The sequence below is a fragment of the Hemiscyllium ocellatum genome, chromosome 10 (assembly GCF_020745735.1).
Source record: "Hemiscyllium ocellatum isolate sHemOce1 chromosome 10, sHemOce1.pat.X.cur, whole genome shotgun sequence".
Classification (NCBI taxonomy): Eukaryota; Metazoa; Chordata; class Chondrichthyes; order Orectolobiformes; family Hemiscylliidae; genus Hemiscyllium; species Hemiscyllium ocellatum.
The window spans coordinates 26,439,696-26,456,264 of NC_083410.1; the positions used below are offsets into that span (position 1 = coordinate 26,439,696).

Sequence of the window (16,569 nt, forward strand, 5' to 3'; positions counted from 1 at the left end):
TGGTCCACTCCATGGACCAGGCTGAGACTTGCTCATGTTCCTTCTCCCAAAGGTGCACAGGGAGAGCTCTGTGCTCAGTAGCCTAAAGGAAAAAGATGACACAGTAACATTACCTCAGTCTGACATCCTGAGGATCTGCAAATCCTTTGATGCCAGTCTGTATGACACGAAGCCCACAGACAGCACAGCCTCCCAGTTATTCTTCTTGTCTATCATGGAGGTCTTAGTTGACAGCAGGCGGGAGAGGCTAGAAAAGGCGTTATCTTTGGATGAGCTGACCAAGGTCCTTAAGAAAAGAGTAAAGCTCCCAGAAGAGATGGCTTACTGGCCAAGTTGTATACGTCTCTGTGGAACTTCATTGGCCAGGACCTGCTGGAGGTTTATGACAGTGTGTTTCTGGTAGGTAGCATGTATGAATTCATGAGGAAAGGTTTCATCACACTCATCTACAAGTGATGATGTGGAGGTGCTGGTGGTAGACAAAATTAAAATTCACAACACCAGATTATAGACCAACAGGTTTATTTGGAAGCTTGTACTTGTGTGATTTTTAACTTCATCTACGAGCAGAATGGGTATGGGGAGGGAGGAAATCAGACATTAGCAGCCAGTTTCAGTGTTGAATGCAAATTACGAAATCCTGTCTAATGTCATCGCCAACGTGTTCAGATCTGCTGTGGGATCAATGATTCACCTTGATCAAACCTGTGCTGTACTGAGCAAGATGATCTCTGAGAGGCTTGCTCTCCTCAGGGATATGTGCAGGATGGGGGTTGGATGCCTATCTGGACCAGGAGAAAGCCTTTCACAGGATATCGCACACTTACATGTGCAATACACTCTCCAAAATGGGCTTCAGGGAGGGAATCTGCAATTAGATCCAACTGTTCGACACCAACATTGTTTGTGCAGTCTCAGTTAAGGAGTGGGAATCAGATTGCTTCCCTACCAGATCCAGAGTCAGGCAGGGCTGCCCACTCTCTCCTACCTTGTTTGTGTGTTGTCTGGAGTCTTTTGCTGAGTTCATCAGGAAGGGTGTGAGCCTGAGAGGGGTGATTATTTCCAGACAGTGGAGGTCAGCAAGTCAAAGTCTCCCTGTACGTGAATAATGTCACTGTTTTCTGCTCGGATCCATTCTTAGTCCACAGACTCACGAGCATCTGCGACCAGTTCGAACAAGCCTTGGTCCACTGAGGCAAGAGTGAGGCCATGTTGTTTGGGAACTGGGCGGACAGATCCTATATCCTCTTCACCATCCAGACAGGTTATCTGAAGGTGCTGGGAATGTGGTTCGGAGGGGCTGGAGCATACGCAAAACTTAGGAGCAGCGTGCCACCAAGGTGAGACAGAAACTGGGCTTTTGAGAGCACCACTGCCTCTTCATTTCAGATAGAAGTCTGATCATCAGGTGTGAGGTACTCCCTCTATTGTTGTATTCCCTGAACCTGCACCTTTGCAGTCATCCGAGCCATCTTTCACTTCATCTGGAGATTGTAGATGGATACCATGTACAAAACTCCAGATGGGGGAGAAGAATGTGCCCAATGCTACCCTCATCCTGCAGGCCACCTCTGGGTGCGGCTACATCAAGCTGTGCATAGACCCTCAGTACATAAACACCGAGTGTCACTACGTACTGAGGTTCTACCAGCCTCCAGTGTTGTAAAGGGTGGGACTGGCCTCATTGCTGCAGAACACTCTAAGTAGTTGGTCTGTTCCATATCACCTGTCCTGTGAGGAGAAGTTTCTGAAGACAAGTACCTTTGACTGTAAGTCCATCAGGAAGTCGTTGGCACTCAGCGTCCTGGAGACCCTGTGGGAAAAGGAGATGCTGGATCTTGTTGGATTATTCCCTGAGCAGACTGTCAAAGGCATTTGGCAGAATGCCTCATAGCCAGAACTTTTCAGCAAGCCCCAAGACAGTACTTGGCTGGTTTTGCAAAGGGCATTACCTGTGAGATCTTTCACTTATGCCCAGACTCTATGGACCACCATGCACAGCCCTTAATGTGGCCACGGGAGTGGGGGGGAAAGGTGTGGAGGCAGACACACATCTTCAGGAATGTGCCTTTGCAAAGGAAGTCTGGAAAAAGATGACGTAGTTTTTGTCAAGGTTCTCCCCCAGCAGCTCCGTGGTGCAGGAATTTGTACTCTCTGGTCTGTTCTCCAGGATGCACACTGAGACTGTGCCTGGAGGGCCTTCAACTCGGTGGAAGATGCTCTCTGGTCTGCCTGAAACTCTTCAGTCTTCCAGAGCAAGGTGTTGACCTCAATTGAGTGTTGCAGACTGGCAAATTCCATGGTCCAGAACTATGTTCTGAGGAATGCAATTGCCACCAAAGCACAGTGGGAAAGACCATCATCTAAGATCTTTCTGATGAAGTTAAATGGGGCTCTGTTTAGTTCTTGGACCCTCCTAGTGCCTCAAATGTATGTAAACATCGTCTTATACAAGTAAGAGATGCTTTTTGCTTGTTTGTTAGATAGAGTCAAACTCCAATATTTGTTTGTTTCTTCATATGTTACTGTTAGAACTGAACTGCTTCAGGGACTATGTTTCTATATAAAGATATTTTTATGAATAAAGTATAGTTTTGAAATTTTAAAAAGTACATTCTGGGTGGGGGACTTCAATGTTCACCACCAAGAGTGGCTCAGTTGCAACACTACTAACTAAGCTGGCTACGTCTTAAAGGATATAGCTGCTAGACTGGATCTGCAAGGAACCAAGACATACTTGAACTCATCATCACTAGTCTGCATGTAGATGGTGCATCTGTCCATGGCCATATTGATAAGAGTGACCACTGCCCAACCCTTATGGAGCCTTAAGTCCCTAGTTCACATGGTGGAAACACTCGAATATGTTGTGTGGCACTACCACTCTGTTGAATGGAGTAGTCTTTGAACAGAAAAAGCAACTTAAAACTGGGCGAAATGAGACACTAAGGGCCATCAGTAACACCAGAACTGTGTCCAACTACAGTCTAACTCCACTACCCGGCATATTGCCTGTTCTACTATTGTTACAAAGATGGGGATCAGGTCTGAACCAGTGAAGAATGTTAGGAGCAGCACCTAAAACTGAGGTGTCACCCTTGTGAAGTTTTATCTGTTTATCTTTTCATTAGTTGCCCTTGACAGTTACAACACTCGACTGTTTGTGTGCTGCATGCGATAGATGGAGCTTAGTGATCCCACAACCAATTTTTCTGATAAAAGGGTCTGCAGACCTGCCACCTCCATGTCATGGAATGGGCACAATTCAACAATTCACTATGAGGTGAGGGAGACAGGCTTTGACATCGAGGCCACATTCGATTGAGTGTGGCATCAAGGAGCCCTTGCAAAACTGAAATCAATGGGTATGTAGAGCACACTGTCTGATGCTTAATAAGAAGATGGTTGCAGTTGTTGGAGATCAGTCATTTCGCCAGAGGACCTCTCTGCAGGAGTTCCTCAGGATAGTGTCCAAGACCTAACCATCTTCAGCTGCTACGTCAACCTTCTTTCCATCATAAGGTCAGAAGTGGGGATGTTCATTGATAATTGCATAACGTTCAGCATTGTTTGCAACTGAGCAGATACTGAAATAGTCCATGTTCAAACGCAACAAGGTCTGGACAAATTCCACACTTGGGCTGACAAGTAGCAAGTAACATCTGTGCCACACAAATGCCAAACAATGATCACTTAGAGTCATAGAGATATACAACAAAGAAACAGACCCTTTGGTCCAACTCGTCCATGCCGACCAGACATCCCAACCCAATCTAGTCCCACCTGCCAGCACCTGGCCCATATCCCTCCAAACCCTTCCTATTCATATACCCATCTAGATGTCTTTTAAATGTTGCAATTGTACCAGCCTCCACTACTTCCTCTGGCAGCTCATTCCATACACGTATCACCCTCTGTGTGAAAAAGGTTGCCCCTTAGGTCCCTTTTATATCTTTCCTCTCTCACCATAAACCTATGCCCTCTCGTTCTGACTCCCCAAGCCCAGGAGAAGACTTTGTCTATTTATCCTACCCACGCCCCTCATGATTTTGTAAACCTCTATAAAGTCACCCCTCATCCTCCAACACTCCAGGGAAAACAGCCCTAGGCTATTCAACCTCTCCTGATACCTCAAATCCTCCAACCCTGACAACATTCTCATAAATCATTTCTGAACCCTTTCAAGGTTCAAAACATCTTTCTGATAGGAAGGAGACCAGAATTGCATGCAATATTCCAACAGTGGCCTAACCAATGTCCTGTACAGCCGCAACATGACCTCCTACCTCCTGTATTCAACACTCTGACCAATAAAGGAAAGCATACCAGACACCTTCTTCACTATCGTATTTACCTGCAACTCCACTTTCAAGGAGCTATGAACTTGCACTCCAAGGTTTCTTTGTTCAACAACACTCCCGAGGACCTTACCATGAAGTGTTTAAGTCCTGCTAAGATTTGCTATCCCAAAATGCAGCACCTCACATTTATGTACACTAAACTCCATCTGCCACTTCTCAGCCCATTGGCCCATCTGATCAAGATCCTGTTGTAATCTGAGGTATCCTTCTTCGCTGTCCACTGCACCTCCAATTTCGGTGTCATCAGCAAACTTTCACACTTCCTATAAGAGACAATCTGATCTCCGACCATGACATTCAATGGTGTTGCCATCACTGAATCTCCAGCTATCAATACTCTAGGGTTTACCTTTGATCAGAAACTCAATTGAACTCACCACTTAAACCAAAGGCTACAAGATGAAGGTCACAGGCTAGGTATCCTGCAATGAGTAACTTATCTCCTGACTCCCTGAAGCCAATCCACCATCGACAAGGCATAAGTCAGGAGTGTGATAGAATACTCCCCACTTGCCTTGGATGGATGCAGCTCCAACAGCACTCAAGAAGTTTGACAGCATTCTCAACACTGCAGCCTGCTTCATAGGCAACATATTCAAAACGTCTACTCCCTCTACCACCGTGCTTAGTAGCTGCAATACATATTATATACAAGATACACTGCAGAAATTCATCAAAGTTCCTTAGACAGAACCTTCCAAACACATGACCACAACCAGTTCCAACTAGAAGGATAAGGGTAGCAGTTACATGGGAACACATCTGCCTGGAAGTTCCTCTCTAAGTCACTGGAATTCCCTCCCCAAGGGCATTGTGGGTCAAACTACAGCACTTGGACTGCAGTGGTTCAAGAAAACAGCTCACCAACACTTTCTGAAGGTCAACAAGAGACAGGCAATTACTGCTGACCAGTTGGCAATGCCCACATCCTACAAGAGAATTAAAAAATCAATTGGGAGCCCAGCAGATCAGTGCAAAAGACAAGGCTGATGCATTTGTATCTATCTTCAGCCAGGTGCCCAGAGTGAACAGTTTATCTCAGCCTCCTCTTGAGGCCCCAGCATCACAGATACCACCCATCACCCAATTAGATTCTTGCTGGATGAAACACCTGAGGATACACTGAGATACTACAAAGCCAATGGGTTCTGACAGTATCCCAGAAATTGTACTGAAGTTTATTCTCCAGAATATACTGCGCCCTTTGCCAAGCTGTTCCTGCACAATTGGAAAATTTCAGTGCACCTGGCAATGCGGAAAATTGCTCTTCAAGATCATTTAAACTGAGGAACAGTGTAAAGCCAGAATGAAAGTGTTAAAGGCATAACTAAGGAACCCAAAGCAAGACAGAATCTAACAGAAGTAAAAGTAAGGAGACTGTTGAGGCTGTAATAAGAGCAGGAGATGCATAATTGAAATCATGGTTAATGTGGGAAGAATTAATTAAGGCTGCAGCAGACTAATTCAGAGAAGCCATTAAAGTAAACAAGAATCTTTATTAACATTGTAATACAATCAGTTTTATTAGAAATGTTGTGGACAGCGAGCATCGTCTAGGGAAAGTGGTTAAGCAAACAAATCTCATCCTTCCGGCTACAGGCAGCAAAATATATTTTGCAAAGCCAAGAAAAATGTAGGGAATTGTTTATTATATTGCAAAAGGCAAGGAATTGTCCATTTTCTTGACAAAGAGATGGGAAAATGTGGGAAAACTATTACACAGCATTGGGAAACAGCATTACCTTTTCCTTTTTCTTGTGTCACATGCAGTAAAAGAGCATTGCACAAGATGGGAATTTATGCTATTCAAAGTATATTAGCATAGATTAGCGTTAGTTTACACATAGAAGACAGAGTTGGGATTAATTGGTTTTTTTCAGAATGAATCAGTCTGAGTGGCCTCAGCTATTTACTATCTGTGTAAATGACTTGGAGGAAGAGACTGTCATGCATTCGAAATTGCCGATAATGCAAGAGTATTAGGAGGGCAGACATTTAGCTGACAGAATTTAATGTTGGAAAGTGAGAAGTGATGTACTGTGGTGGGGAGAATAAAAAAAACTATTATTTAAATGAAGAGTGACTCCAAAGAAGTGCTAATAGCTATTCTTGTGAACAATAGATGTTCTTATCCATAAAGCTCAAAATGTTAGCTTGCAGATGCACCAAGCAATTAAGAAAGAAAAATAGCATTTTACACTTGTTTCCGAGCATTTGGAGTTTAAAAACAGCGAAAACCTGTTACAACTGTACAGAGTGTTGGTGAGGCCGCACCTGGAGTACCATGTACACTTTTGGTCCTTGTTTTCAAGAAAGGATATACCAGCATTGAAAGCAGTTCAGAAGAAATTCATTAGGTTGATTCCTGGCATGAAGCAGTTGACTTACCAAGAACGACTAAACTGGTTAGGAATTATTTCAGTTGACTTTAGAAAAATGGGGTGGAGGTGATTCTAATGAAACATGCAAGAGTCTGAGGGGGCTTGACAGAGTAGATTTCAAGAAGATGTTCCTATTATTGAAGGAATCTCTTTCTAGGGGCCACATTTGGAGAATAACAGGGCCACTAATTTTAAACTGAGAATCAAAGGCATTTCTTCATTCAGCAGGTAGTGAATTCTCTACCCCAGGGAGTTTGTGGAGGCTAGATCACAGAGTATTTAAAAAGTAGGGAAATGATCTTTTGAACTATGAGGATATTGAAGACATAAGGAATTGGCATGAAAAAGCAGTTGAAGCCTACAGCTAATCAACCATCATTTTATTGAACAGCAGAGCAGGTTTGAGGACTCAAATGCTCAACTCCTCCTCTTCTATTTATGTTGGATTTAAAACAATGAAAATATATGCTGTATGGCAGATTTAGAAGTATTTTGGGCAAACAAAATGAAGCAACAATGATATTTAAAGCCTTGAGTAATGACAATAGAACAACTTGAGACTACAGAATTGAAAACCTTTCAAATAAAGGGAAAATAATCATATGAGGAAGAAATAGTAGGATAAATAATACTGAAAATGTGTTGCTGGTTAAAGCACAGCAGGTTAGGCAGCATCCAAGGAATAGGAAATTCGACGTTTCGGGCATAAGCCCTTCATCAGGAAAGAAGAGAGTGTGCCAAGCAGGCTAAGATAGCCTCCCTACCTTTTATCTTAGCCTGCTTGGCGCACTCTCTTCTTTCCTGATGAAGGGCTTATGCCCGAAACGTCGAATTTCCTATTCCTTGGATGCTGCCTAACCTGCTGTGCTTTAACCAGCGACACATTTTCAGCTGTGATCTCCAGCATCTGCAGACCTAATTTTTTACCTGGATAAATAATACTGCCAAGATTTACTTTCAGAAATACATGAAATAGAGGACAAAATTGTCCATCCTGGAGAAAACAGTTCTTATGATGCATGTAAAATTCTCTAAAGGTTAACTTGCACTTGAGTCCGTGATTAAGAAAGCTAATGTAGTATTGTCATTTATCTCAAGAGGGTTGGAATGTAAAAACAGCGATGTGCTTCTGAGACTTTATAAAGCTCAAGTTAGGCACCATTAGGAATATTGTGTCCAAATTTGGTCCCTATGCCCCAGGAATGACAGACTGGCACTGGAGCTTGTCCTACAGAGATTCACATGGATGATCCCTGGAATGGTAGGCTAACATACGATGAACGGCTGAGGTTCCTGGGATTGTATTCATTAGAGTTTGGAAGGTTGAGAGGAGATTGAACAGAAGCTTACAAGATAATGCACGGCTGAGAAAGGGTGGACACTAGGAAATTGTTTCCGTTAGGCAAGGAGACTAGGACCCGTAGGCACAGCCTTAGAATTAGAGGGGGTCAATTTAGAATGGAAATGAGGAGACATTTCTTCAGCCAGAGAGTGGTGGGCCTGTGGAATTCACTGCCACGGAGCACAGTGGAGGTCAGGAGGTTAAATGTCTTCAAGGCAGAGATTGGTAAATTCTTGATCTTGCAAGGAATTAAGGGATACGCGGAGAGTGTCAGTAAGTGGAATCGAAATGCCGATCAGCCATGATTAAATGGCGGAGTGGACTTGATTGGCCGAATTACCTTACTTCCACTCCTATGTATTATGAGCTTATGGTCTAAAAGCATTAACTATGGATGTTAGAGATCTAAACCAAAACATGTACTGTTGGAAAACCCAGCAGTTCCAGCTGCTTCTGTAGTGGGGGAAGCAGAGTTAATATTTTGAGTCCAGTGACTCCTTATTGGCACCTGAGGAGAAGGAACACTGGATTTGAAATGTTAACTCACCAATGCATAAATAGTGGCAGCAATAATTTTGAAGTAGTTTTACAATTCTTGACAGTCATTTTAATCTGAAAACAAATACATTCTTGAAGAAACAAGATTTAAAATCCAGGGCATCCATCAATAATTAATAACTTATAAAGATTAGTGGAAAGATGTGACTATGGTGCTTTAAAATCATAATTCAGAAGAGACAGAATGATTTGGAATGGGTGACAAGTCTTTGTCAGATTTATTGTAACCCAAAGACGAGTTGAATTTGCAGAAAACTATTTGGATGGTGAATGAAGCAGACATCCAGAACTAACAAACACAGATCCTAGGACGGGATGACCAAACTTATACAGGAAATCTGAAGAATCCATTTAGTTCTTAAGGCACAAGAATATGAAAGACGCAAATGAGAAAGCAATACAAAGAGTAGAATGGGCAGTTAAAGTCAGCACTGGGGCTTTGGAACAAGTACACCTCAAGCACAAGGAATGCTCAGCTATTAAAAAAAAATAGTATCCTGTACATGTACACCAAGTCACTTCCAAAAGATATTTAGAAGTAGGACTCAGAATATCAGTAAGTCAAATAGCTAATTAATCAGGTAGAGCAACCTGAAATATACAAAATATCAATGTATTATTAGAGGAAATTGGTTATCTGACAAATTGATTTTGACAAGAAACAATTTATATCAATCGACATATCAGTCTTAAGCCTCAAACAGGGATGAGTGGTACTTTCTTATCAGATTATATGTCATGGATGAAGATACAAAGGTTAGTGGGTAGGACTAAGGAAAACCCTAAGGCATTCTACACTTTTGTAAGGAAGAAGAGAATGACCAGAGTTACAGTTTGGCCGATCAGGGGTAGAGGTGGGGACTTGAGTTGGAGGAGATGGGGGAGATCCTTAATGAATATTTTGCTTCAGTATTCACTACTGAGGGAGTCCTTGTCGTTTGTGAGGACAAGTTAAAAAAGACTGATATGCTTGAACAGTTTGATGAAAAGAAAGAGGATGTGCTGGAAATTTTGAAAAACATAAGGATAGATAAGTCCCCAGGGCCAGAAGGGATATACCCAAGCAGGTTTTGAGAAGATTTGTAGCTCAGGTTGAGGTTCTGGATGTGTTTTTGCTCACTGAGCTGGAAGGTTCATTTTCAGATGTTTCATCACTATACTAGGTAACATTTTCAGTGAGCCTCAGGACGAAGCACTGCTGGTGTTGCCTGCTTTCTATTTATATGTTAAGGTTTCCTTGGGTTGGTGATGACATTTCCTGTGGTGATGCCATTTCCTGTTCTTTTTCTCAGGCAGTGGTAAATGAGGTCCAAGTCAATGTATTTGTTGATAGAGTTCCATTGGAATGCCAAGGTTACTATAGGAAGCGAGGGAAGAGATCTTTGGATCCTCACTGTCCACTGGAGTAGTGCCAGATGATTGGAGGATAGCAAATGGTATTCCTTTGTTCAAGAAAGGGAATTGGTATAATCTTGGGCATTACAGACCATCAGACTTACATCTGTGTTGGGCAAATTATTGGAGAAGATTCTGTGAGACAGGATTTATGATTACTCGGAAAATCATAATTCGATTAGAAATAATCAGCATGGCTTTGTGAGGAGGAGGTCATGCCTCACAAGCCTTATTGAATTCTTTGAGGATATGACAAAACACAATGATGAAGGTAGAGCAGTGGATGTGGTGTACATGGATTTTAGCAAGGCGTTTGATAAGGTTCCCCATGGTATGCTCATTCAGAAAATCAGGAGACTGGGATATTTGGCTGTCTGGTGCAGAATTGGCTGGCCCATACAAGACAGAGGGTGGTAATAGATGGAAATTATTCACCCTGGAGCTCAGTGACCAAGGATCTGTTCTAGGACCTCTGTTCTTTGTGATTTTTAGAAATGACTTGGATGAGGAAGTGGAAGGGGAGGTTAGTAAGTTTGCCAGTGATATGAAGGTTGATGGAATGATGGATAGTGTGGAGGGTTGTTGTAGATTGCAACACGGCATTGACAGGATGTAGAACTGGGCTGATAAGTGGCAGATGGAGTTCAACCTGGAAAAGCGTGAAGTGATTTATTTTGGAAGGTCAAATTTGAATGCACAATACAGGGTTAAAGGCAAAATTCTTGCCAATGTGGAGAAAGAGAGGGATCTTGGAGTATATGTCAATAGATCCCTCAAAGTTGCCACCCAAATGGATAGGGTTGTTAAGAAGGTGTATGGTGTGTTGGCTTTCAATAGCAGGGGTATTGAGTTGAAGAGCCACGAGGTTATGCTGCAGCTCTATAAAATCCTGGTTAGACCACACTTGGAATATTATGTTCAGTTCTGGTCGCCTCATTATGGGAAGGATATGGAAGCTTTAGAGAGGGTGCAGAGGAAATTTACCAGGATGCTGCCTGGACTAGAGGGTATGTCTTATGAAGAAAGGTTAAGGGAGCTAAGGCTTGTCCATTGGAGCGCAAAAGGATGAGAGGGGACTTGATAGAGGTGTAAAAGATGATGGCAGGCATAGATAGAGTCAGAGACTTTTCACAAGGGCAGAAATGGCTATCATGAGGGGGCATCATTTTAAGGTGATTGGAGATGTCAGATGTTGGTTCTTTACACAGAGAGTGGTGCATTCATGGAATACATTGCTAGTGGTGGTAGTAGAGTCAGATACATTTAGGAAAATATAAGCTACTCTTGGATAGGTGCATGGATGATCGTAAAATAAAGAGTATGTAGGTTAGTTTGATCTTAGAGTAAGATAAAAGATCAGCACAGCATCGAAGGCCAAAGGCCTGTGCTGTTCTATGTTCCATGTATGGTCCAGGTGGTATAGCTCTCAAGATTAAAGATTCACTACAAGGACACAACGTGGATAAGAGAGTAGGAAATGAATATATACTTCCCAATCAAGTATTCTCACTCTTGAGCTTGCATGCTTATCTTGACCTCAACTTTATTATAATACAGCAAATAAACTCATTAGAGTCAAATAATAGTCAGTTATACCAAGCGTCTTTAAAGGCACATAGACCAGGCAGCAACTAATCAAGGAGCAGTTAGTTATAGAACCATAGGAAAAGAAAATGTTTGTTAGTGAACATCTGGTCAAAGGATAATCTGTGTAAAATTTTGTTAGGCTTTGTAGACTCATGGTGGAATCCAAAAGAAAGACTAGCTGGATTGAGATTTGTCTAATGCCAGTGTAAGTATTATTTCATATGGTCAACAAGGTTGAAGTATGTGACTACATGGAGTTGGCCAAAATGCACTCTAGTCCTATTGTTACTGAAGAAGGCTCTGATGACAGAAATAACAAAAATCATCAGAAGATACCAAATTGTGGGAAAGATAATGAGTTATATGATCCTTTGGAACTCATTGATGAACTTTTAACTGAAGTTGTTCAGACAGTAACATGCCTGACAAACAAATTGTTATGGCAGATTCAAATATGAGTTCAGATGATGACACTACAAAAGTCTGAGAGGAATGGTTCAATTTCATTTTCCAAGGAAACAAAAATCAATATTGCTAAGAGCGATCAAGTTAAATAAGCAATGATTCTCAAGTAACATTTCCAAAGAAGTGAACATGTTGGGTTTACCAGAGAAACAACCACAGGTAACAAATGCAAGTATCCAATCTAATCAAGAAGTTGGAATACACTACAGAGACTGTGTACTTCAGTTGATATTGGCCACCAAACTGAGAATAAAGATTTGGTTATGGGCTGCACAAGATTCCATGGAAGCCTCCATTTAGACAGGATAACCAACATTCACAGAAAACAGCAGAAGATTCCCTTAAATAATTATCCTCCTCTTCCTTCACTCCCACCTTCATCTCCAGCCTGCCAACACAACCATCCCAAATCTCAATGTAATTCTTGTAGAACCGCATCCAATCCAAACTAACGGTTCACATTCCGTGCTCCACAGCTCTGTCCATTCTCCATCCTGGTGCGTAAGTCAGTGCTTTATGGTTTCAGGTCATGGTGTATTTTCAGAAAACCAGTTTTTAAAATCAGTTTACTTCATACCTGAACCTTCTACAGTCCTGTAGACAAAAAGTTACCAGATCTGGCTTGTCGACTAGTGGAGGGTCCTTGCATGCAGACAGCAGTAATGCCCTTTGAAAGATTGTCTGGCTGTTGCTGCTGTTTTTTTCATTTGTGATTAATTGATGGTGATAGAGATATTCTACATAAAAATTTGATCTGTGTTGAGTGTATTATGGGATCCTGCTGGAAGTGTGATGCCTGCCAGAACTTTACCCTATTGTACATGTGTGCAACTAATAAAGTGACTTGCTTTTCCTTGCAGATTATCAATACCATGCTGTTTGTGATGGGAGCAATTGCAACAATCACTGGAGTGGTCTTTCTTTTCAAGTATTTTCCTCAGGAACTTAATATGAAGCAGCTGAAGAATTGGAGTTTTATCTTTAAGTAACTTGAAGCAGCTAAATGGGCAACAAATTTCTGGCAGTTTAATAGGAAATGGAAATTCAATATTTTTCTAATTTAAGAGATGACAGCCTGATTTTCCTCTGAGTAGTAAGGAGCTTTCATTATTAGAAAATGTTTTTTTATGTGTCAGCCATTGGTATCTATTGCCCCCTGCACGCAGAGCATAATTTCACCTCCATGGAGGTGGCAGAAGAGGTTGTGAGAAGGGGAGGTAAAGAAGTAAGCTGGCCCTGAAGAGAAACTCATTCCTTTCTTGTCACTTCAACAATTAAATGGTCATGAGTATTTTTTATTTTATTACTAGCCTATTCAGATATGTTATTACTCACTTCTGGAACAAGGTGGGGGGGGAGGGGGACTTGAACCTAGGCCTCCTGTCATAGAGATAGGGGCACTAACACTGCCAACAGAAACCCTTGCCAGCAATTAAGTCTACTTTATTGTCAATTACTGGCCACATACAGGCCTCAGTTTGTTTCCTCCCTGACCATCTGCCTCCCTGGTGGGTGAGGAAAGTGGCTAGTTTTCAGAGTGAGAAGCCTTGGTGATTTACCGGCCAAGATGGGAAAGAGGAGTTGGCTAAAATGCACTCTAGTCCTATTGTTACTGAAGGAGGCTCTGATGACAGAAATAACAAAAATCATCAGAAGATACCAAATTGTGTAAAGATAATGAGTTATATGATCCTTTGGAACTCATTGATGAACTTTTAACTGAAGCTGTTCAGACAGTAACATGCCTGACAAACAAATTGTTATGGCAGATTCAAATGTGAGTTCGGATGATGACACTACAAAAGTCTGAGAGGAATGATTTAATTTCATTTTCCAAGGAAACAAAAATCAATATTGCTAAGAGCGATTGAGTTCAATAAGCAATGATTCTCAAGTAGCATGTCCAAAGAAGTGAACATGTTGAGTTTACCAGAGAAACAACCACAGGTAACAAATGCAAGTATCCAATCTAATCAAGAAGTTGGAATACACTACAGAGACTGTGTACTTCAGTTGATATTGGTCACCAAACTGAGAATAAAGATTTGTTTATGGGCTGCACAAGATTCCATGGAAGCCTCCATTTAGACAGGATAACCAACATCCACAGAATGCAGAAGATTCCCTTAAATAATTATCCTCCTCTTCCTTCACTCCCACCTTTATCTCCAGCCTACCAGCACAACCATCCCAAGTCTCATTGATCCAAACTGAAGGCAATCGGAGACATGGATGGATGGCAAAAAACTGGGCCTCACTTCACATGACCCCAATAAATAAATACTTCTCACCACTACTCCCTCAATCACTTAGCCATGGGGTCATTTACACGGACATTCAGATCCAGAAACTGCTGGGCTGTGCTTGGTTGGCCACAGTGTTGAAGACTGTGATAGGATGAGATACCTTCCCTCAACATTCTACTTTTCATGAGCTAGTTGTTGTGTAGTAATGCTATCTCCAACCTTTGAAATAAAGTGGAAAAATTCTTCCCTTAGTTTAATTATTAACCTTGTTTCGTAATTCATCGGCAGTCAATGTAGTGTGTTTTGGCAGCAATAGAAGCGAGAGACAAAAATTGGGCTGGTGCTCTGTTTCCAAACAACAGCAAAGTGATAGCAGCCTGAAAATCACAGGGTAGCAATCATTAATCCATTTCTCTTGCCATCCAGCATGTCCCATTTTTGGAGTAACAGTAACAGTTGAAACAGAAGAGCAGCTGTCTGTGTCAAATTAGCCAGCACTCATCTTACAACATGAAAATCAGGTTCCTTTGCCTTAAGTGGGAAGCATTGGTTGCAATGACATTGTTACAGTGATCTTCGAAGGAATTGCTGCAGAAAGCTGTAATTTAAAAAATAGACACTCTCTCGCACTAACTTTTGTGGTCCCTACATGGGCTGATTCATTTCTCAGTGCCAAGACTTCATGTCACAACCCTCCAACATTTCTGATGGCACCTACTTCCCCTATCATTACCTTCTTGCATACTATGATGTGGCAGAGCTGGCATTGGATGGGCGTAGACAAAGTTAAAAATCACAAAACCACAGGTTATAGTCCAACAGATTTATTTGGAAGCACTAGCTTCATCAGGTGGTTGTGGAGCGGGGCCATAAGGCACAGAAGTTATAGCAAAAGGTTACAGTGTCGTGCGTCTGAAATATATTAAACAAACTTTGAGTCTTTAATCTATTAGAATGGTTTTGCTAGTCTTGGTTCATTAATATGTAAATTACAGAATTCCTTTTTAAGTCACATTCTCAAGATAACTTCAGGTATTCTAACAAAATGTGTCATCTCAGCTCAGACAATGCATTAAAGGTGTGAGGTTAAAGTTTGCCTGTGTCCAAATCTTGAGTCAGATTGGTTCTCTTTCTAAAGTGGGATTTACAGAACCTTACATGAATTGACTGGAGGCTATGCATTTCTTTGAGCAAAATAAAATATAATTCTGCAAATACAGATTCGCCCCATAAACTTATATGTGTGTGAATGCAGGAGAGAGAGACGGTGTGCATGTGGGTGTGAGTGTGTGTGGGTAAGCTTGGTAAAGTATGCGTATGAGTATGATGAGGTATAAGCCTGTGAGAGGGTGCACGTGTGTGTGTGTGTGTGTGTGTGAGTGTGTGTGTGTGTGTGCATATGAGAGAGAGTTTGGGTGTGAGAGAGGGTCCATGTTAGTTTGTGAATATGTAGGAGTGTGAGTCTGTGTAAGTGTGTAGTGCAGTGGGGTCACCTGTAGTGTGACATGAACCCAAGGTCCCAGTTGAGGCCATCCTCATGGGTACCGAACTTGGCTATCAGCCTCTGCTTGGCCATTTTGCATTGTTGCTTGTCCCAAAGTCCACCTTGGAGGATAGTCCACCTTGGAGAATGTCCTGGACTGCTGAAGCATTCCCCGAATGGGAGGGAACACCCTTGCCTGGTGATTGTTGTGCAGTATCCATTCATCCATTGTAGTAGCATCTGTTTGGTCTCACCAATGTACTATGCCTCAGGGCATCCTTGCCTGCAGCGTATGAGATAGACAACGTTGGCTGAGTCATATGAGTACCTGCTGTGTATATGGTGGGAGTTGTCCCCACGTGTAATGGTCGTTTTCCGTGTCAACCCTCTGACACGTCTTGCAGCAGCTGCCATAATAGGGTTGTACTAACTATTGTTATGACACTGCTTAATTTAAAACCAGCAACACAAAAAAGATTTATCCCATGTAACAATCTGTGAAAATTTGATAGGCTAAGAAATAGTTAAAGTAAAAATTAACAACTTTATTTGTTAAGGTATAACAGAGAATAATTAACTAACAGCTATTTACAGTTCCTTCCTCTAACCTATCTTTTACGTTTCCATCTATTACACTAATGTGATAAAGCCCCCGATTAAGATTTTCAAAACAACACTCCTTATCTCAAAACCAGGCAGCTTTCGGTTTTCTCTGTATTCCTGTCTTCTTTTCTTCTTCTTGGGGAGTCTG

General features: G+C 41.8%; 1 protein-coding gene across 1 annotated transcript in view; it reads left to right on the forward strand.

Annotated features, from left to right (window-relative positions):
* LOC132819359 (kynurenine 3-monooxygenase-like) overlaps positions 1 to 13,078 on the forward strand; it is a 78,973-nt gene extending 65,895 nt beyond the window's left edge. Inside the window, exons 15-17 of the mRNA XM_060830824.1 lie at positions 53 to 298; positions 11,858 to 12,037; positions 12,950 to 13,078. Coding sequence (XP_060686807.1) covers positions 53 to 298; positions 11,858 to 12,037; positions 12,950 to 13,078 — 555 coding nt within the window. The remainder of the gene's footprint in view (positions 1 to 52; positions 299 to 11,857; positions 12,038 to 12,949) is intronic.
* Positions 13,079 to 16,569: the final 3,491 nt, after the last annotated feature.